The 18,814-nt window shown below is 43.0% G+C and overlaps 1 protein-coding gene and 1 long non-coding RNA gene across 2 annotated transcripts; both read left to right on the top strand.

The window, feature by feature from the left end:
* Positions 1-4,845: 4,845 nt before the first annotated feature.
* LOC4340418 (uncharacterized) lies at positions 4,846-6,567 on the top strand. The gene has a single exon (XM_015788650.3). It carries the CDS (start codon positions 5,828-5,830, stop codon positions 6,398-6,400), a length of 573 nt encoding a protein of 190 aa, XP_015644136.1. The 5' UTR covers positions 4,846-5,827; the 3' UTR covers positions 6,401-6,567.
* Positions 6,568-13,733: 7,166 nt separating this feature from the next.
* LOC112939349 (uncharacterized) lies at positions 13,734-18,119 on the top strand. The gene is made up of 2 exons (XR_003242984.2): positions 13,734-14,611; positions 16,442-18,119. It is a non-coding gene; the product is annotated as an uncharacterized lncRNA (long non-coding RNA).
* Positions 18,120-18,814: the final 695 nt, after the last annotated feature.

Below are 18,814 nucleotides of genomic sequence, written 5' to 3' on the forward strand. Positions count from 1 at the left end.
TAAGTAAGAGGCCTGCATGTGAAAATATACTTATTTTTGCATGTGGCCCCTTAAGAGACTCGACAGTAAAAATAAATTTTTGCATGCGGATCTCTTAAGTAGCTACATGCAAAAATGAAGGTCGATTTTGAAGTTCCCGTACAGTAAAATTATTTTTTAAGTAGAGATCTTACTATATTGTGATTTGCAAGTTTGTGACTTCACTAAACAGAGGACAACAACAAAAATAAGACTTAAGAGGGCACATAATTTTTCTACAATCTGCAACCTGCTCCAACAAGTAATATGACAAATTTTTCACCAATGTTCTTTTCCCAATCACAATTCTCCACCATTTAATTTTTTCACCCACCTTCACTTTTTGTCCAATCATAAATTTTCCCTATTTAATTTTATCCAATTTCTTAATAATCGTGTCCCTATAAAAAATTCCTCAAACAGAGGGAGTAGTGCAGTAGTGACGTTTGGAGTGACGCAGTTTGTATTGCGTCATCGGCCAGTGCAGCAGTGACGTGTGGTAGCCAAACGGGTTGAAGGTTTTTCTTTCCTCCCTCTTTTCAATCATGGAGTCGTTAGCGCAGGCGCAGATCCTAGCTGCGGCAGCCAATGGAGACCTCTTGTGATGATATGATGAGCACGTACGTACCGGATGTCGCCGCCGCCGCCACGGTGGTCGGCACCACGCTTCTCGCCTTTTCTTCCGCAGGGCGCGGCACCGGCCGGACGCTGCCGAGGGCGGCCACGGACCGCTTCCACAGGATGGTTGTGATTATTGAGCCTGTGTGTTGTTCCCGAACAAAATTTTTTCAACCTGTCACATCTAATGTTTAGACACGTGTATGGAGTATTAAATATAGATAAAAAAAACTACACATATTACGTGTAAATTGTGAGACGAATCTTTTAAGCCTAATTGTACCATGATTTAACAATGTGGTGCTACAGTAGACATTTGCTAATGACAAATTAATTAGGCTTAATAAATTCGTCTCGCAGTTTCCAGGCGGAATATGTAATTTGTTTTGTTATTAGTCTATGTTTAACATTTAAATGTGTGTCCATATGTCCGATGAGACACGCTAAAAATTTTCGTTCGCGAACTAAACAGGCCCTTGCGTCCTCGGCGGTTTGCTTTCTTCCTCGTCGTCCCACCCCCCGCTGCCTGATGTGTCTGCGTTGTGCCTTCGCCTGCGCCTGTTGACTATGAAGATTCGGTGGCGTTCTTTTCTCCTGAAGATGGAGATTAAGTTTTTTACGTAAAACGAGGTGATATTAACGTATGATTGATTGAGTTTTAATTATTATAACCTTAAAAAAATTAAAATTAATATGATATTTAGAGCAAATTTCATATAGAAAGTTTTCGCACAAAACACCATTTAACAGTTTAAAAAACGTACCACAAAATTTTTTATCTTCATCCAACTCTTGGTGGAGAAATGAACGGGACCTCACATACCATGCCCGGGGCCCTGTGTCCCGTGTACCCGGTACCACCTGCTGCAGTGCATCGTGTGCAGACCACTGCCCACTGGTGACACTAGTGCTACGGAGTACTTTCTTTTCCTTTTTTTTTTTTCTGTTCTCTTTGAGGGCGTAGTAACTGAGTTGTGAAGTGGTGTGCGTTTCATCCTTTGCATTTTTAATCGTGTGCTGGGAGAACCGAGGTTGTGTTTAGATTCAAAGTTTGGATCCAAACTTCAGTTCTTTTCTATCACATCAACCTGTCATACACACATAATTTTTCAGTCATATCATCTCCAATTTTAATCAAAATATAAACTTTGCGCTGAACTAAACACAACCCGATATGTGAAATGTGATTTGGGTTCGTGTTCGCATCTCTCTTTGGAGCAGTGTCTCGGTCAGTGGGCTGAACTGGTCATCTTCTCGTTGAAGGAATGGGAACCTTTTCTTTGGGAAATCTTCGTACTTTGCTATCATTGCGCTACTACTGCTAGTGCCCAGTGGAGTGGTGTGAGTCTTTCGTCTACTTCTGCTCTGTGCGGTTCCTTTCGAACCTTCCCCCTGTGATGGAAAGTTGGAAACTGGAAAGGCCACGAGCCTTTTCTTTGGGCACTCGTTTTGTCCATTGTTCTTTGCTAGATATCTCATCAAAGGACTAAATTTGTGTCTTACATTTGAAGGCTCTGGGAGTTTGGATCACTAGCTTCATTGTGGTTTAACGTCTATCACAGTTCAGCTTGCCAAAATTGTGGTGATTGTTGGAAAGTGGCAGCCAGCACAGGCTCAGAACAACATGTCCGGTGTTTAGTTCCATGCAAACATTTTACACCCTGTCACATTGAACGTTTAGACACATGTATGGAGTATTAAACATAGACAAAAAAAAACTAATTACACAGTTTGCATGTAAATTACGAGACTCATTTTTTAAGCCTAATTAGACCATGATTTAACAATGGTGCTCCAATAAATATGTGTTAATGACGGATTAATTAGGCATAATAAATTCATCTCGCAATTTATAGGCGGAATCTGTAATTTGTTTTGTTATTAGTCTATGTTTAACACTTCAAATGTGTGTCCGTATATCCGATATGACACGCCAAAACTTTACACCCCCTGGATCTAAACAACCTCTACATATGAGTGTAAGCGTGTAGTTAGGGTTGACGAAACAGATGACAATCCTTTTTCAGAAAAAAAAACTGTTCAAATGTAACCAAGTTATGTCAAAATTTAAATATTCAGTTTGATTTTTTTCTAACTTAACCAGTTTAAAATGTGCTCTATTGTTTTTTTCTTTTTTGAAATGTAAATTTACCGAGTGGATTGTGATCTTAGAACCTCCAGATTTCACAAAACTGGATGGTTTCTACCAGTTTTGTAAACCCTGATTGCAACATTTTGTTTCATGTAGTAGGAGTATGCATGTAGCACAGTGCACAGATGATTGATGGTGCAGCCGAAAAGCGACAGGCACAAGTGAAGTGAATATTTTCTCCATAATTTTTTTGTATCCCATGTTATTATTGATGATGGCTGGTGATGAACAAGGCTAGTCAGGCCATGTCCTCGTGCCGCTCTTTCTGAAGGTCTATTGCCGACGAAAATAAGTACCTACTGAAGTTGGAGTAGAATCTGTCGTAGTGGCATTCTGAACAAGTGTTATTCGTGCCTGTTGTTGCTGCATGTTGGCCTGAGATTTTACTCTTCCACCAGCACCAGCATGTCCGTAATACATCGGCGAGGTTCTGGAGATGAGATGCCGCCCTGGTTGCAACTCGGCGGTGATCTGCCGACGGAATTCAGAAAGGCGTTTCCTGACCACGTTTGCAACTCGTGAAAGGTGCTTCCTTTCGAATGCTTTTTGTTACTACCTCCGTCCCAAAATAAGTGTAGCCATAGATATTCGTGTTTAGCATTTTGACCATCCGTCTTATTTGTAAAATTTATAAAAAATATTAAAAAAATTAGTCACACATAAAGTACTATTCATGTTTTATCATCTAATAACAATAAAAATACTAATCATAATATTTTTTCAAATAGAACGAACGGTCAAACGTTGAACATGAACAGTGCTAAAACTGCACTTATTTTAAGACGGAGGGAGTACTTGTTTTCTTTCCCCTGTCATTAGTCATTACAACTGACAGATTTCCTCCTTTTGGGATCGTGTGTGAGGATTTGGAACAACTGAACAACATGCTGATCAGATCAGCAAGGATCACCAATTCACCACTGTGTCACTGCGTGACTGTCGCGTGAGACGAGCAAATAAATATAGTTCTCTTTTGAAACCGAAAAGGAAAAATAGCTCTTGTGGAGTTGTGGGTAACCGTCTCCATTGACCATGTTTTTACCGTGCCCAAAGCCAATTTCTGCTGCTCCTAGCTAGCATCCTAGCACGACATGTTTGCCTGTAGAAATCCAGTGACATGTTTCACCCAATTGAGGGCGGATTAAGGTTCCAAACTTACTATACTTCGTAACACATGCGTTGTCATGTTTTGTGGTGGTGCCATGGTACAAGAATTAAATTTGAAAATATACTATTCATTCAATTTTTTCTCAGAAATATTTCGGATGTAAAATTTTTTACATAAATATACCATCGGTCTCGCACAAACGTTACGCGAAAGTGACGTGACAATGACGTCGCGGACGATATCGCGTGTGGGAAGGGCGAGACCGCGTGGTCTCACGGATTGAAAAAGGAGACCGAGCGCTGTCGCTCATTGCATGAGCGATACCGTTCAATGACAATTTAATTAGCGGTTAATTATCCTCATTAATGATTAATTAATAAATAATTAATCACCAATTAGGATAATTAATTACTAAATTATTATTAGTTAATTGTTAATTAAGTATTTAATCACTAATCAAATTGAGCCTTTGGACCGTGTCGCTATTTGATTCCGAACGGTCTCGCTCTTCTGTTCCGCGAGACCGCGCGGTCTCGCGCTTTCCCCGCGCGATACCGTCCGCAACGTCACGCCTATGTCATTTTCGTGTAATGGTTGTGCGAGATCGACGGTATATTTCTGTAAAAAGTTTTGCATCCCGAATATTTCTAAGAAAAAATTGAATGAATAGTATATTTTTAAATTTAATTCCATGGTACAACAGGTGTGTGTGTGGTGGGGACTGGGGAGTGATTGGCTGTCTCTCTCTGTGTCCATTTGCTTTACTAAAATCTAAATTTGGGAGGAGGAGACTTCACTTCTTTCAGGTCAACCCCCTGTCGCCTCAAGTGAGCTTCCCCTTCGTCCATTTCAGATTTGCAGGGGAGCAGCCGAAGCAGCCGGCTTCCATGGCCGGAACTGAGCTGAGCGTGCGTGCGCTGCTGCCGTACGTGTGCAGCCATGTCAGCCAGGTTAGTCAATCCACTGTCAATTTCTCTTGGTTCTGAATTTCAGTTCTCTCTTTTCCTCTGCATCTCCTGCTCCTTTTTGTTTTGAGACCGATTTGCCCTGCCTTTTCTGAACAAACGAGTCAGCTTAGGCAACGGAAAAACTGTTTGCCTTACTAGATCTGGCCATTTGCTTTGACAAAGATGTGCTGTCGACGCGGCCCATAGCCTGATTTGGGAGGAACAAATTTTCTTACCCATGTCCTTCTTTTCCTGATAAAAGGGCAGCTTGTGTTGTCTTCCGGTGCTTCTTCCATAATACAAAAACAGTGTGTTTCTGCAACAGTAGTGTTCTGTTCATGGGCAACCCAAGAAGGGATACATGAAACTTTCTTCTGATACGAGACATCCGAATTTGGGCGTGTCCTGGTCTCCTGGACACGGCAAAAAAAATCTGCCACACCGTATCTGAACTCTGAACAGCACACGCTCTCTCAACTGCTAGTCCTGCACATCTGAACATGCCTAGAGAAACAACTGCTTGAATGGAACCAATCCAAAGTTTAGATGGGCCCCAAATCCGGCCTGCCTATATGTGCAAGCCCAAAATTTGGACTACAATCCTATAAGAAATATACTACACAAATCTACCAAAAAAAACACCAATGAGAAACTTCCGTTAAATTTGTATGCGAAAACTTTCGTAGAAACTCTGACCTACGGCACAAAAAGTTCAGCCATTCTTTTTGCACCAATCACCATTCCCCTCCATTTTTCAGATAATTCAGCAGTAGGTTTGGTTTCTTTCGTGCAACTCTTGCTTCGGCCTCGTGCCGACCCTTCACCCTCCCCGGATTCCACCCTCCCTTCCTCTCCTCTTTTGCTGTAGCCTGTAGTAGCTTCGTCCCAAGAAACCAAACCAAACCAAACTGAAGCCGAAACCACCCTCCTTCGTCTCCTCCTCTCTCGAGAAACCAAATCGATCGAATCCGACCGAAACCATCCATGGCGAGCGCCCCTACGGCCGCCGCCTGCTTCGGGTTGCTGGTGGCGATGTGGGCCATCGGATTGGTCTCCTACCTCGACCAGTTCTTGGGTGCCCTGATGAGCTCCGCTCGAGCTCTGCCGCCGCTCGACGTTGCTGTGGAGGTGGTGATGGCGGTGGCGGCGATCGGCTCCCTCAACACCGCCATGGCGTCCATCTACTTCCGTGTCTACAACGGCCGCGCCGCAGCTGCGAACAGGCGGATGCTGGATGGTGCGTGCTTCGCCGTGTGGGCGTCGGCCAGCGTCCTCCTCCACCTCATCTTCTTCCTCCAGCCGGGCGCCATGGACGGCGCTGATCAAGATCTGCTACCTCTCGCCGCCGCCGTCGTCCGCGCCCTCCTTCCAGCTTCTGCGGCGGTGACGTTCTTCGCCTCCATCATCCTCATCTACGCGTATCTCCGTAGCGGCGGCGCCGGCGCCGGCACCGGTACCTCCGTGAAGCTCCTCACCAAGGTGACCAACTCGGCTGCGCTTGTCACGATTGTTCTTAGCCTCGTCGTCGCTGCCATCGTTGTCTTCTACTCCGAGTAAATTTGCCCAAAGCTTGTCGAACCAACCATCGATCCAATCCTATACCGCTGCAGTTCGTTCGGGTAAGCGACTTTAATGTCTCGAGTGTGTGTTCATGCTTTGTGGTGTAATAAGAACATATTTCGCTGTCAATCGTATGCATCCGAGTACTACTCTTTTACGCATAATCTGATTGTGGATTTGACGCAAAAACATGATCTATTACGGGAACTCAACTCATCCGGTTGGAGTCTTGGAGATGGCGCGACGGTTTGGTCACTTTGGTGCATGCAGTGCAGCAGCCGAGGTTTTGAGCGCCCGCCTGTCGAGGCGGGATTAAGGTGGCCGTGCCATGCCAGTGCCGGCGCCTACGGCGGCTGTCGCGGTTGGAGAGGTGGTCTAGCTCGCGGCGGCGCCCGCGATGTCGCTCGGCGGCCGGCGGCGGCATCCACTGGTTTCCGTCCATGTGGGGCCTGCCGGGTGACGGCCTGAGGCTGATTTTGGGGTTGGTTGGGCCGTACGTCGAGGCGATGGCCTATGTTCTTAGCCACGAAATAGGTGGGCACGGACGCACGACGGGGGGCACGGCAGCCGGCGGCGGCGGCGGCTGCGGCGAGCTTGCCGGAAGAAGCATCAGCTCCGTCCAGTTTCGGTGGAGGATTAGCGGCCCACCGTCGCCGACACATGTCCTTGTCTGGTTCGCAGCTTCTGGTGTGGATTGTGGAGTTGTGTCGCTAGTGCTTAACCTCGAGGTCTGGTTGCTCATTCGTCACTTTTTGTCTGGGGCTTTGACCTTTGTTATGCCGTTGCGTTTGAATATTTTCATTTTTGACGCGCACTCACGTAGATATATACTGCTCGCGGCAGAATGTTTTTGTTATAGCAGTTTGGTTTGCCTCTAATTAGCAACCGAAAAATGGAAGCAGGGGATCGATCGTGTGGTCTGAAAAAAAACAGTACACAAGCACCTACCAGTGAATAATAACGCCAGCTGGATTTTAACGCCGTTGATGAGCAAGTGTGTTCATTTTTAACGTGATCATCAGCCTCACCGTTTCGCTTATGATTATCTGCACAATTTAATACTATCTCCATTTTTTAATAGATGACGCCGTTAACTTTTTCTCACATGTTTGACTATTCGTCTTATTCAAAAAATTTACGTAATTATAATTTATTTTGTTATGAGTTGTTTTATCACTCATAGTACTTTAAGTGTTTTAAGTGTGATTTATATCTTATACAATTGCATAAAATTTTTGAATAAGACGAATGGTCAAACATGTGAGAAAAAGTCAACGGCGTCATCTATTAAAAAACAGAGGGAGTAGCAAATAAAATATAATACATGGATAAAACTTTTATATACATGTCATTATCTTGACGATGCAAACCCTTGATCCCTTGTTCGTTGTCTTCTTTTTTGCCACCCTATCTATTTAGCACGAGGGATTTTGTGGTACTTGAGAAAATACCTATAAATATCAAAATGTTACTCAAGATAAGTAGTAATAGGAAGTATTAATTTTTACAATAGAAAATATAAAATCTTCTAATTCTTTCTCAAAGATAGTAAAGTTACCCATCCGTTCTAGTGAAAGATGGAAGGGGCCAATTCTGCATGTTTTTTTGTTGATTCACGCGCCATGTCCTCAACTCCCCCTCCGCTATTCTGAGTTGCCGCCACCGCTGTCCCCACCTGCTGCCTCCCTCGTCCCTGCCCGTTGTTACCATCCTCGGCTCCCCCTCTGCTGTCCTCGCCCGCCGTCACCCACTCCACCGTCCTCGGCTACCCCTCCGCCGGCTGCTCGATGATGGAGAGAAATGAAGATGATGTGAGGGAGAAGAGAGAAGAGGATTGAGTAGAGAGAGAGAGGTGAGGGAAGGAGATGGAGAGATGAGACTGACAGGTGGGGCCTGATGATTAAAAAAAGAAGAAGAATTGCTGATTTGACTGCCACGTAGAACCAAAACCACTCCGGTTTAAGTCGAGAGGAGGGAGGTTAATTAATTTAGCCGGTATTAATAGTTGAGGGGTGAAGGATGTCTGGTTTTTGGATCCGAGGGAGTAATTCGTACTCACCTAATACTTAAGGGGTGTAATTCGGACTGTTCTCTTAAAGCAATACGCAAGGTTGAGAGTTTCCATTCCTGAAATGACTTTTTCCTAAGAAAAATATAGCGGGGACGATAAAATAAATTTACCCTAGCTGCTTGTCCAGTTGTCTTGTTGGAGGATAATTTCTGAACTCATTAGTTTTCCCACATGTACAAGAAAAAAAATGCACAGCTCAACCCATGTACTCCCTCAATTCTGTTATACTGATTTCTGAAGTACTAAATTTGTCACAAAATGTATTGATTTCTAGCCGTATCTATCATTATTTCATAACTCAAGAAGTTTATCTTTTTAATACCCCTTATTTACCACCTAACAACACTATTCTACTATGAATGAAAGGTACTTCGGTCTTTTTTTTACTCTACTAAATTTTCTTACGATTCTAACATTATTTAGTTCAACTAAATAATAATAATAACATTTTCGACATAAAGCAAATATATCATAATAAGAAAAATAAATTACAATGGTGATTTAATAAAACTAATCTTGTGTTATATATAGAAGTTGCTACATTTTTAAATAAACCTGGTCAAATTTTAAGAGTAGAAATTTAACTTATTTGGACAGAGGGAATATTTATTTGAGTAAAACATGCAGCCCTGTTACTTTAAAAACGAATACTCCCTCCGTCAAAAAAAAAAAGACAAACTCTAGGTTTCCGTGTCCAACTTTGACTATTCGTCTTATATGATTTTTTTTTATAATTCGTATTTTTATTGTTGTTAGATGATAAAACATGATTAATATTTTATGCGTGACTTGTCTTTTTAATTTTTTTTATAATTTTTTTAAATAAGACGGACGGTCAAACGTTGGGCACGAAAATCAGAGTTTGTCTTTTTTTGACGGAGGAAGTAGGTCAAAGAGGATAAATATGGGGATTTGACATGTTCTGGGCACGGTACAAACTTCCTCACAAGCCACGCCAAGCCACGCCCTTGCATGCCAATGATTACTCGAAAACATCTTTAGCAGATCTCTATAATAGTAGGATGTGGATTATTTTTATAACTATTTAGGTGACATGCACGAAATGAGGGGATATTCCTTCGAGTGATGAATTCTCCTTTATAGTACTCCAATAGTAGTATATGACCCATAGTATAAAAACCTAATATGGGATGGGAGATTTTATATTACTATAAATTTGGACATACTATCTGTCAATATTCGTAGTATTAGAAAATATCTAACCCGGTTCTAGTTTTTTATATTTTGAGACTGACGGAGTATTAAGCCTTCAATTAACTAATTAATATCCTGAAGCTGTTGGTCCAAGCACATGCGAACCTTTTCAGAACTGGTTAGGAATGGGCGCTACTATCCCAGTCCGGATCCAGCCAACTGCCCCCATCCAACAGAGAACATACCAACAATATGAACTTGGAGAATTTAATATGGATATGGATTTGCTTGCATAAAAAAATCTTATTATTTCTCCGCGATAAAACAGCAAAGCAAAGTGCGTGGAAACTCCCGTTAAATGATCCTGCAGAAGCGCCCTCCTCCTCCTCCTCCTTCCTCTTCCTCCAATTTCCAAACCCTACCACCGACCACCGATAAAAGTCCCCAAACTCTCCACTCGCTCAACCGCACCCCTCCAGTTTCCCCACACGCCTCTTTCCTATCCCAAGAAACCAAATCTCTCAGTGGTACCATGGCAAGCCGCCCTTCGGCCGCTGCCTCCCTCGGGCTAGCGGCGGCTGTCGCCGCCGCTGCCGCTGCCGGATTCCTCACCCACGTCGACCGGTTCGGTGAAAACACCTTGGTTGGAGCTCCTCCGTCGCGAGACGCCGCTGTCCAGCTGATGCTCCTGCGGCTGCTTGTGGCGGCGGCGGCGATGGGTGCCTTCAACACCGCCGTCGCGCTCATCTACGCCCGCCTGTACAACGCCGGCGGCGGCGGCGTGAACGGGAGGATTACACGGGGCGTTTACCTCGTCCTGTTTGCGTCTTCCGGCGTGCTACATGTCTTCTTGGTTCCTCAGCTAGAGCCAGGCGTCATCGTCGATGGCGCTCAAGAACTTCTGCCTCCTCTCGCCGTCGCCGTTGCACATGTGCTTCTTCCAACTGCTGCGGCGGCGACGTTCTTCCTCTCCATGATGCTCATCTACGCGCATGTCGGTGCCGGCGGCGGCGCCGTTGGGGACATGATGGCGATCCCGACGACCACCGTGAAGCTCCTCACCAAGCTGGTACTCGCTGCTGCACTTGTCACTGTCGTTCTTACCCTCACCGCGACCGCCCTTGCCTCCTACGCCGACTGATCAGCATCAGCATACGCATCCATCGACGACGACATAGACACGGTCTACTGGTAAGGAATTTGAGCATTTTAATTTAATTTCGTGAGACAGGTGCCGGTTATGCATTGGTAAATGTAAGATGGTGCTCGCCTTGTGCTGTAACAAGATGATCAGGCTATGCATGCTGTGACTGTGAGTGCTGCTTAATGGTTGTGGATTTGATGAGAGAGCTTTAGCAGCACGGCCGGTTGTCTCAGCTTGACGATTGCACTGCATGTTTTGGGGGATGGTTGGGAGTTGGGACGCGATGGTCTCGGTAATTAGGCAATGTGGTGCCCTTTTATCGGTTTCTTGCTTCGCTGTAGCGCGGCGACGACGACGAGCTGGCCAACTTGATCGAGGAAGCAGCTGGCCGGGAAGATCCTTTGTAGGGATACTTTAGATTGAGGGGCTACACCTAGGAGTTTCGAAGAGTTTTTTCTGTTGTCTAACAATAACAACAACTCAACAGAAACTAGAATTAGCTTGAGTTTGTTGGAATCTTTGGTTTACTAGGAATAATATGCATGGTTTTCAGAAGTAAATTGGTGTACTCTCCACTAACATTACCTTTCCAAAATGTTTCAAATTTTATGCAGTGGAGGAAGCTTTTTCGGCCGGAAGAGGAGAGCAAGCTGAAAACAAAAGGTGGAACAGATGAAGCAAATGATGACAAGATTAAGACCTCCAAGAGCAGGAGTGGGATAGTTGTGATGTTTGCTTTCCCTGTTTATAGTTGCTGTAGGAGTTCTACTGGTTGTGTTTAGAGCTTGTGACTGTTGTCATTGGGGTCCTTTTGCCGTTTAGAGTTATTTAGCTAAGTGTGGTCCCTGTAATTGAATATAAGTGCAATATAACTACAAGTTGGATATACAATAACACGAATCTTAATGCAAGATTTTATGGATGAAAAAGTGAAAGATAGGTGCCAAAGATCTTGTGAATGAAAAGTGAAATGGAGTACAAGAAAATACACGCGATTTAGAGGTACACACAACAAATCGAAATGATTAGAGCTCAAGATTTCCATGAAATATGCCATTTTAGAGACCCAATTCCATATGAATTCTAGAGACCCAATTATTTATTATTGGGTTAATTGGATCTATACCAATACAAATATGACATTTAGATAAATGACACTACTATTCATGATATCGTCTACGTGCCGCTAGAATTTGGAGAAATTGGAACCCCGCCGCTCCCTCCATATCATTTTTTTTTTGCTAATCTAACAAATCATGACACGTTTAACATTCGACGTAGCAACATGTGGACCAACCGAAGATGCAATTGCTCTTTTACCAGTAGTACTCCCTCCGTTTCTAAATATTTGACACCGTTAACTTTTTAGCACATGTTTGACCGTTCGTCTTGTTCAAAAACTTTTGTGAGATATGTAAAACTATATGTATACATACAAGTATATTTAACATTGAATCAAATGATAGGAAAAGAATTAATAATTACTCAAATTTTTTGAATAAGACGAACGATCAAACATATTTAAAAAAGTCAACGGCGTCAAATATTTAGAAACGGGGGGAGTATATGCTAAGACTGTGTTCGGCAGCCAGTTTTCCCAAATCCTCTCTCTCATGTTTCACATGCATGCTTTTCAAACTGCTAAATAGTGTATTTTTTTAAAACGTTTCTATGTGAAAACTGCTTAATATTGATCCATTTTTGAAAAAAATACTAGTACTTAATTAATCACGCGCTAATGAATTGCTCCGGTTTCCATACACAAGATATTAGTTCCTAACTAGTCCTAACGAACTCAACATGAGTAAAAAACTTACTCCCTCCATCCCATTTTAAGCACAACCATGAGTTTTCATTTCCAACTTTAATCATCCGTTTTATTTGAATTTTTTTTATGCTCCACTAATTTCATCGTTAGAATGTTAGGAATAGTCTTCTTGTTTAAAGAAGGTGGAAGTATTTGTTTTCTTTATTGATCTGCTCTCGAATTAACGAACGGCACATCATATTCTTGACTTCTTGGCACACCCTAGCTATCGGCCACCGTACACACTGCATACACAAGATCGGTGCAGTGCACGCGTGTAACACCCTAAAAATTCCCGATAATAAAAATCACTAAAATTTTAAACTTTTTAAAACTTTTACATCATACTGGATGTTATGGTTGTTATTGCTTGCCAAACTGTAAATCGTCTCAATAGAAAAATCAAATTAAAAGATGCACATCTAAGTAATAACTAAAGTTTACGACAATATATTGTTAACCCTATAAGTATTTATGCACAAGAACGCAAAGCCAAATAAAGCACAAGCCAATTATTAGTTTCTATAATGTAGATTACAAATTGAATGTTAAATACTTGAACCATGTTGACAAGTGTCATGACATCTAAGTAACTAGGAAAATAGTCGCCACTACAACGACCCTATATATAAAGGAGTGTTTCACTAGAATAATTAAATTAATATTTATATGTTCATCAAGTCTCTCATGGGATGGATTCACTCATGTAAAATAATTTGTCATGCAAATAAATTGAGCTTTATATATAAAATGCGTTCTAGATTAATATTGCACCAAGTCTCAATTTAATTTTATGGAATAATAGATTAAACATGTCCATGTAAAATACATTGTTATACAAATAAACTTGACCAATGTGCTATTGTATTATTAAAGGTCACATTAGAATATTTAATTAGTTTTTTTAAGAAATATCAAAGCCTATATGTTATATTGGATAATTTAATGGAAAGCAAATTCATTTGGGAACTAATGAATAACCAAATAAATATTTAAATAAAACATTTGAATTCTCAAAACCCAAAATGTATAGATGACATTTCAATTCAAACCCAATCACATTCACTTTTACAGTTTAGCCCCACCCTCTCCCTCTATTCCCCTTTTCTTTCTTTTGGCGCACTATTCATTGTCCGCCAACCGTTCGATCTCGGCCCAACCTCGCGCCTCTCTCCCGTGCGCCGCGCCGCCCCTCCGGTCGCTGCTATGCCGCGTGCCTGCCTTCCCTATTCGTGCGCCACATTATGCGTGCCCGTGCGCCGCATCGCGTCACGCCACGCCGCGCGGGCCCGCCGCCGACCGAGCCGCCGAAATCCCGCGCAAAAGCTGCGGCTCCACGCGCGCGCGTCATCGCCGTCGCCATCGCGCGTCGCCTCGGAGCAGATGGATAACGGCCACTGCGCCATCCCGCGTCACCCCTAGCCCTAGCCAACTACCTTTGGACAGGAGAACCGCCCTCACCAAGCCGCCACTCTGCCACAGCTCCCATGTGCGCGCATCGCCATGGCCACGTCCGTCACCAATGATGTCCCGGCGCCCTTCTTTGTATCCGGTGGGTAAAACGAAGTCCCCTTCCCCAGCTAGGGCTAAAACTCGCAGACTATAGGATATAGGGTGATGATGGAGCCACAAAACCTCAATGCCCTTATCCGATTGCCATTAGGGCTCTAGCTCAGCTATTGTGTGTTGGCATCCTTATCCTCCATAGTTTTCTTACATCCTAAGCCAAGCCAGGCCATCAAAACCCCATCCCCCTCTGCCTTTCTCTAGTCATGCATTTCATCGAACACCTTGCTATCACTCTCTCACCACCGCTAGAGATCACCATTGTGAGGCTCCCCGGCCAGAGCTGGAGGTTGGAGGGAGTGGGGGAGGTTCCGTGCTGCCGCCATCGCCATTGGGGGAGCAGAGGACCGCTGGACACCGGGAACCACGCGTCGAACACTTTCGGGCGTCACCAACAGCTAGCCGCCTCTGCTTCGTCCGCACCGCACCACGCGTCACCGCCCTTCGCCGTCTCTCCATCCCGGGGTAAAACCTCGAGCCTATAGCATCCTCTACACCTCTAATATCTAGCGTCGGCTCCAGTTTGTAGGATTAATGCCTATGGCTGTGCTGCCCCAGCCGCCGTTCCGCCGCCGACGAGCTCACCGTGGACAGGCCATCCCCGGTGCTCTTCCTCCCATCTTTCTGGAGAAATAGAACGCCCGTACGCCGTATATGCTCACGCACTCATCAATTTGGTCGGAAACCCTTCCTGTCGTCCTAGCCACTTGTAGCCGAGCTCGGCTATGGCGCAGCCATGGCGGCCATGCGCCCCGTCCCTCCAAGCGCCGCCGCAGCCGGTGGGTGGTCGCCGGAGCTTCTCCGCACCTCCCCTGGCCGCCGCCGGGTCGCCCTCGGCCGGCCTTCCGTGCGCGCCGTGTTCCCCTGCTGCTCCCGCTCGGTCGAGAGGAAGAAGACGAAGGTTAAAGACGACCTTCAGCCGAGCCACTGACAAGCTGTCCCCCACTCCTCCTATTTCCTTTAGAAACTTAATCCTGTGAAAAAGAAAATCAAAGCTTTGACCCCACATGTCAGCAGCGGTTAGGGATAAGGATATATTTTAGATTAAAAATAAATGAATTATGAACAGTAGCTTTTCACAATTTCTCGGATTAATTCGAAATTGAATCTTTAAACTAGTATAACTTGCTCATTTTAACTCGGATTTGAGTGAAACTTGAACCTAATTTCATCTAAATTCATAAGCTTTCCAATGGTATATAACTCACTATTTAATAAAATATATTTATAATTATTAAATAATTAATATCAAATGATTAGATTATGGTCAACTTAAAATTATGCTAATAAATAAAATTGGTATTATACAGTAGAGTAGATGTAATAATATTTGTTTCTAGCATGTTTTGTCACAGTAGCAACCATGTAAATTAAGTACAGTGATGTCTCAAATGAACGGATGTATAGCAAGACACTAGCACTATTTACACTATTTAATGTTCAATTAAATCCATGACTTATAAATTATTTACATAAAAGTTTAGCCTCACATTTTGTAACTAAAATATAAACACATATGGATGAATATCTTTAGCTTGATTAGGAGGAATATAACAGAGCTAGTGTGACTAGTTATGTTGTCGGTTGCCTATATTCAGTAAATGGTTCAATATTAATATACTGTTGCATACACATAACCTTTTAGATAACCTACTAGTTGCATATATTAAACTAGGTAATAAATGAAGAACCAGTATATTAGCTAAATACTAGTGCTAGTTATAAATCTTGACCACACATAATTTTAATTTTAGTTCAACCACACCTGAGGATTGTTCATTATTAATTTATAAAGTTATACAATAACATAATCAGTAACTATAATATTATTAAACCATAAATCTAAAGTACAGAGCGCATAATTGTCAACCTTTTATGAAAACGGATAAAATCCATATATATACATCATGTGGATAATTCGAATAATAGCTTCATTGATAAAATAATAATGTAGGTGAATCATGGTGATGATATGGTTTATCCTTAATCTCCCCATCGACATAGCCATGCTATAACCTTAGGGACCTGACCATTTTACCTTCATAACAGATCTCTTCCATAAGCCAATAGCTAGACTAAACCACAGATTAGCAAAATGTGTATGTATTGTGCTAGTTAGTACCAATAGAGCCATCGGGACAATATAAAATACTAAGAAACCTTGGCTCTTAGCTTGATTAGAATCCATTAGCAAACACGAGTAGTATAAGCAGCCCTAGGTTCGACCTCAACAATTATATTTTGCTTGTGCATATTTGCTTGTTGTTGAATATTGGTTTTTCTCATGTATTATAGAAACTGTATATCGGTTAGTCGTGAGGGAGCGTATACAGCTTCCAGGAGGTGAAGGTTGATCAAGATTATATCAAGAATAAGAACTACCCTGAGCAGGCAAGTCATCACCCCATCCCTTGAGCATGTTGATCCCAATCGTGAAATTGTTTTGTTTACAAATAAAATTGCATGCAGTGATGAATATCCTACTTGTTATTATGCCATGCCTTTGATTATTGCTTATCTCATTATTCCCGTGTACCCATAATTACGTATGAGTCCCTAGTCACTTATGACAAATGCTTAGTAATGCTAATTTAGATTCATGCATTCTCATATTTATCAAATGCTTTATGCTTGGGCAACTACCTTGGGGAAGGTAGTTGAGGTACTGCATGTGGAGACATGAGCGCCACATTGCCATGACATTGATGAGATGATTTGTGAAAGAAAATTAAAACTAAACAAATGTTTTCGACTGGGGCGGCTGGAGGACTTGGGTGGTGTCCGGAAAAGGCTAGTGGCGTCCCTAGTCAGTTAAGGACCGAGCCATGAAGTTAAGCATGAAACGACCCCCGTACAACCGTACTTCTCGTGTGGGTATAGACCTAGCGGAGTAAATAGCCGAGCGGAGGCGGTACCCAAGCCGTAGTGGTTTTCTTGTTGTGTGTGAGGCAGGGCCTACGGTGGGGCAGCCATTGGTAGGACCGCGAGGGGCGGGTGCCTACAGTGGTGTCGCCATTGGTAGGATTGCCATGTGCAAACCTAAACTTAACTATAACTTAATGAATGTGTGAGTCTTTCCCCCTCAGGAGCGCCAGAACTCCTCTCACTGCTAGAAACCTTGGACGCCTAGAGTGCATGAGGACTAAAGTTCATGGAGCGGGTACTGCCAAAGTGAGGTTATTGAAAGGCTTTGTCGTGGCAAGTCTCATTCGTTGGGACGTAGGCTTATGTGTTGGGCAAGTCGCGGAGTATGGGTAAAGTGTACATCCACTACAGTATGAGTAAACCAATCTATTCGAATAGCCGTGCTCGCGGATATTGAGCACCGAGATATGTATTACACTTGGCTAGACTCTAATTTCTTAATCTGATTGGGATGGGATATGCATGATGATTTTGTATTGGTGAATCAACTTTTCTCGAGAGGCGAGAAGGGGTAGACCCCAGAAAACCATGACGACCAGTGGCGGGAAGCTATCCTTGGGAACACAATGGATGGTGGACAGAACCGTCGCTGTTTAATGAATAATGGAGATAAAACTTGATCGGTTTATGTTAGGTCTTAGGTTTGTGAAATGATATTTGAAAACTCAGCTTTATGCAAAGTAACCATAGCCACTCCTTGTATTGTCCTGTACATTACTGCATTTTGTGTGGTGGCTTGCTGAGTACTTTTGTACTCATTGTTACTCTATATATATCTTTTAGTAGAGTGTTGAAGAGAAGCCCTTGTTTGTACGCTTGCGTACCTAACAAGATGATCGGAGTGCGGTTCTAATCTAGGTCTCGTTCCCCAGTCGACTGCTTGTGGCATGTCAACCGGGCCCTTGTATTATTTTGTCTTCTGCTGTTGTCCTCTGATAGTTGTTGGCCTGCCTGGCTCTAATGTAAGCATTTAACTCTCTTAGCCTGAATTCATTCGTGATATGTTTCTCTTAGCCTGAATTTATTCGTGATATTTGTGATTCGGCTATATATATGTACCGACTACTGATGGGATTGGTACTGATAAACATTAAAAATTTTCGATTTCTAAAATCGGGGTCGACAACGCTGCACATGTACTTCGTGCATTGTACCGCGGGAGAGTGGGGAGAGGAATTCTGCTTGCCAGCCAGAGTCAATCAGCACTCTATAGAATCTGTTGATCTGTTCCTTCCACCCCGTGCTGAAAAACACGCCGTCCACATCTGCCTTTGCTACCTTCGCCCAGAAGGCACGGGACGGGACACATGATATTATCACCAGAAGGGAAAATTCACTCGACTTTTTGCCAATCGTTATATATTTGCAGCGCATTCATAAAACTAAATTATCAGCAATATTAACAAGTAGTATTATAAACACACTTAGTACGCTGTATTATCAAATACATGGATCTGGTTAAGATGCAGTGGCTAGTGTGCCTACAAGGTAAGCAATAACACGAGTATCACTGGATTCAAAATAGATGACTTAGGTACATTAGTAAAATATTATAGCAATTTACTGTAGCAAACAATTTGAACCATTAGATCAATAAAATAGAGGGCTCAAATTGTGTACAGTAACTTATTCTGTAGCCATAGTAGCAAATGTACTGCATCTCAATCCCAAAATACATGAACGGTGTAGGTGTTAATTGTTCATCAAGCACTCCATCTTAATCAATGTGTTGTTAGTTTGTGA

Source organism: Oryza sativa, chromosome 6, assembly GCF_034140825.1.
Source record: "Oryza sativa Japonica Group chromosome 6, ASM3414082v1".
Lineage (NCBI taxonomy): Eukaryota > Viridiplantae > Streptophyta > Magnoliopsida > Poales > Poaceae > Oryza > Oryza sativa.

What these genes read in the sequence shown, in the direction of transcription:
- LOC4340418 (XM_015788650.3), top strand. Translation starts at nt 5,828, where the DNA reads ATGGCGAGCGCCCCTACGGCCGCCGCCTGCTTCGGGTTGCTGGTGGCG.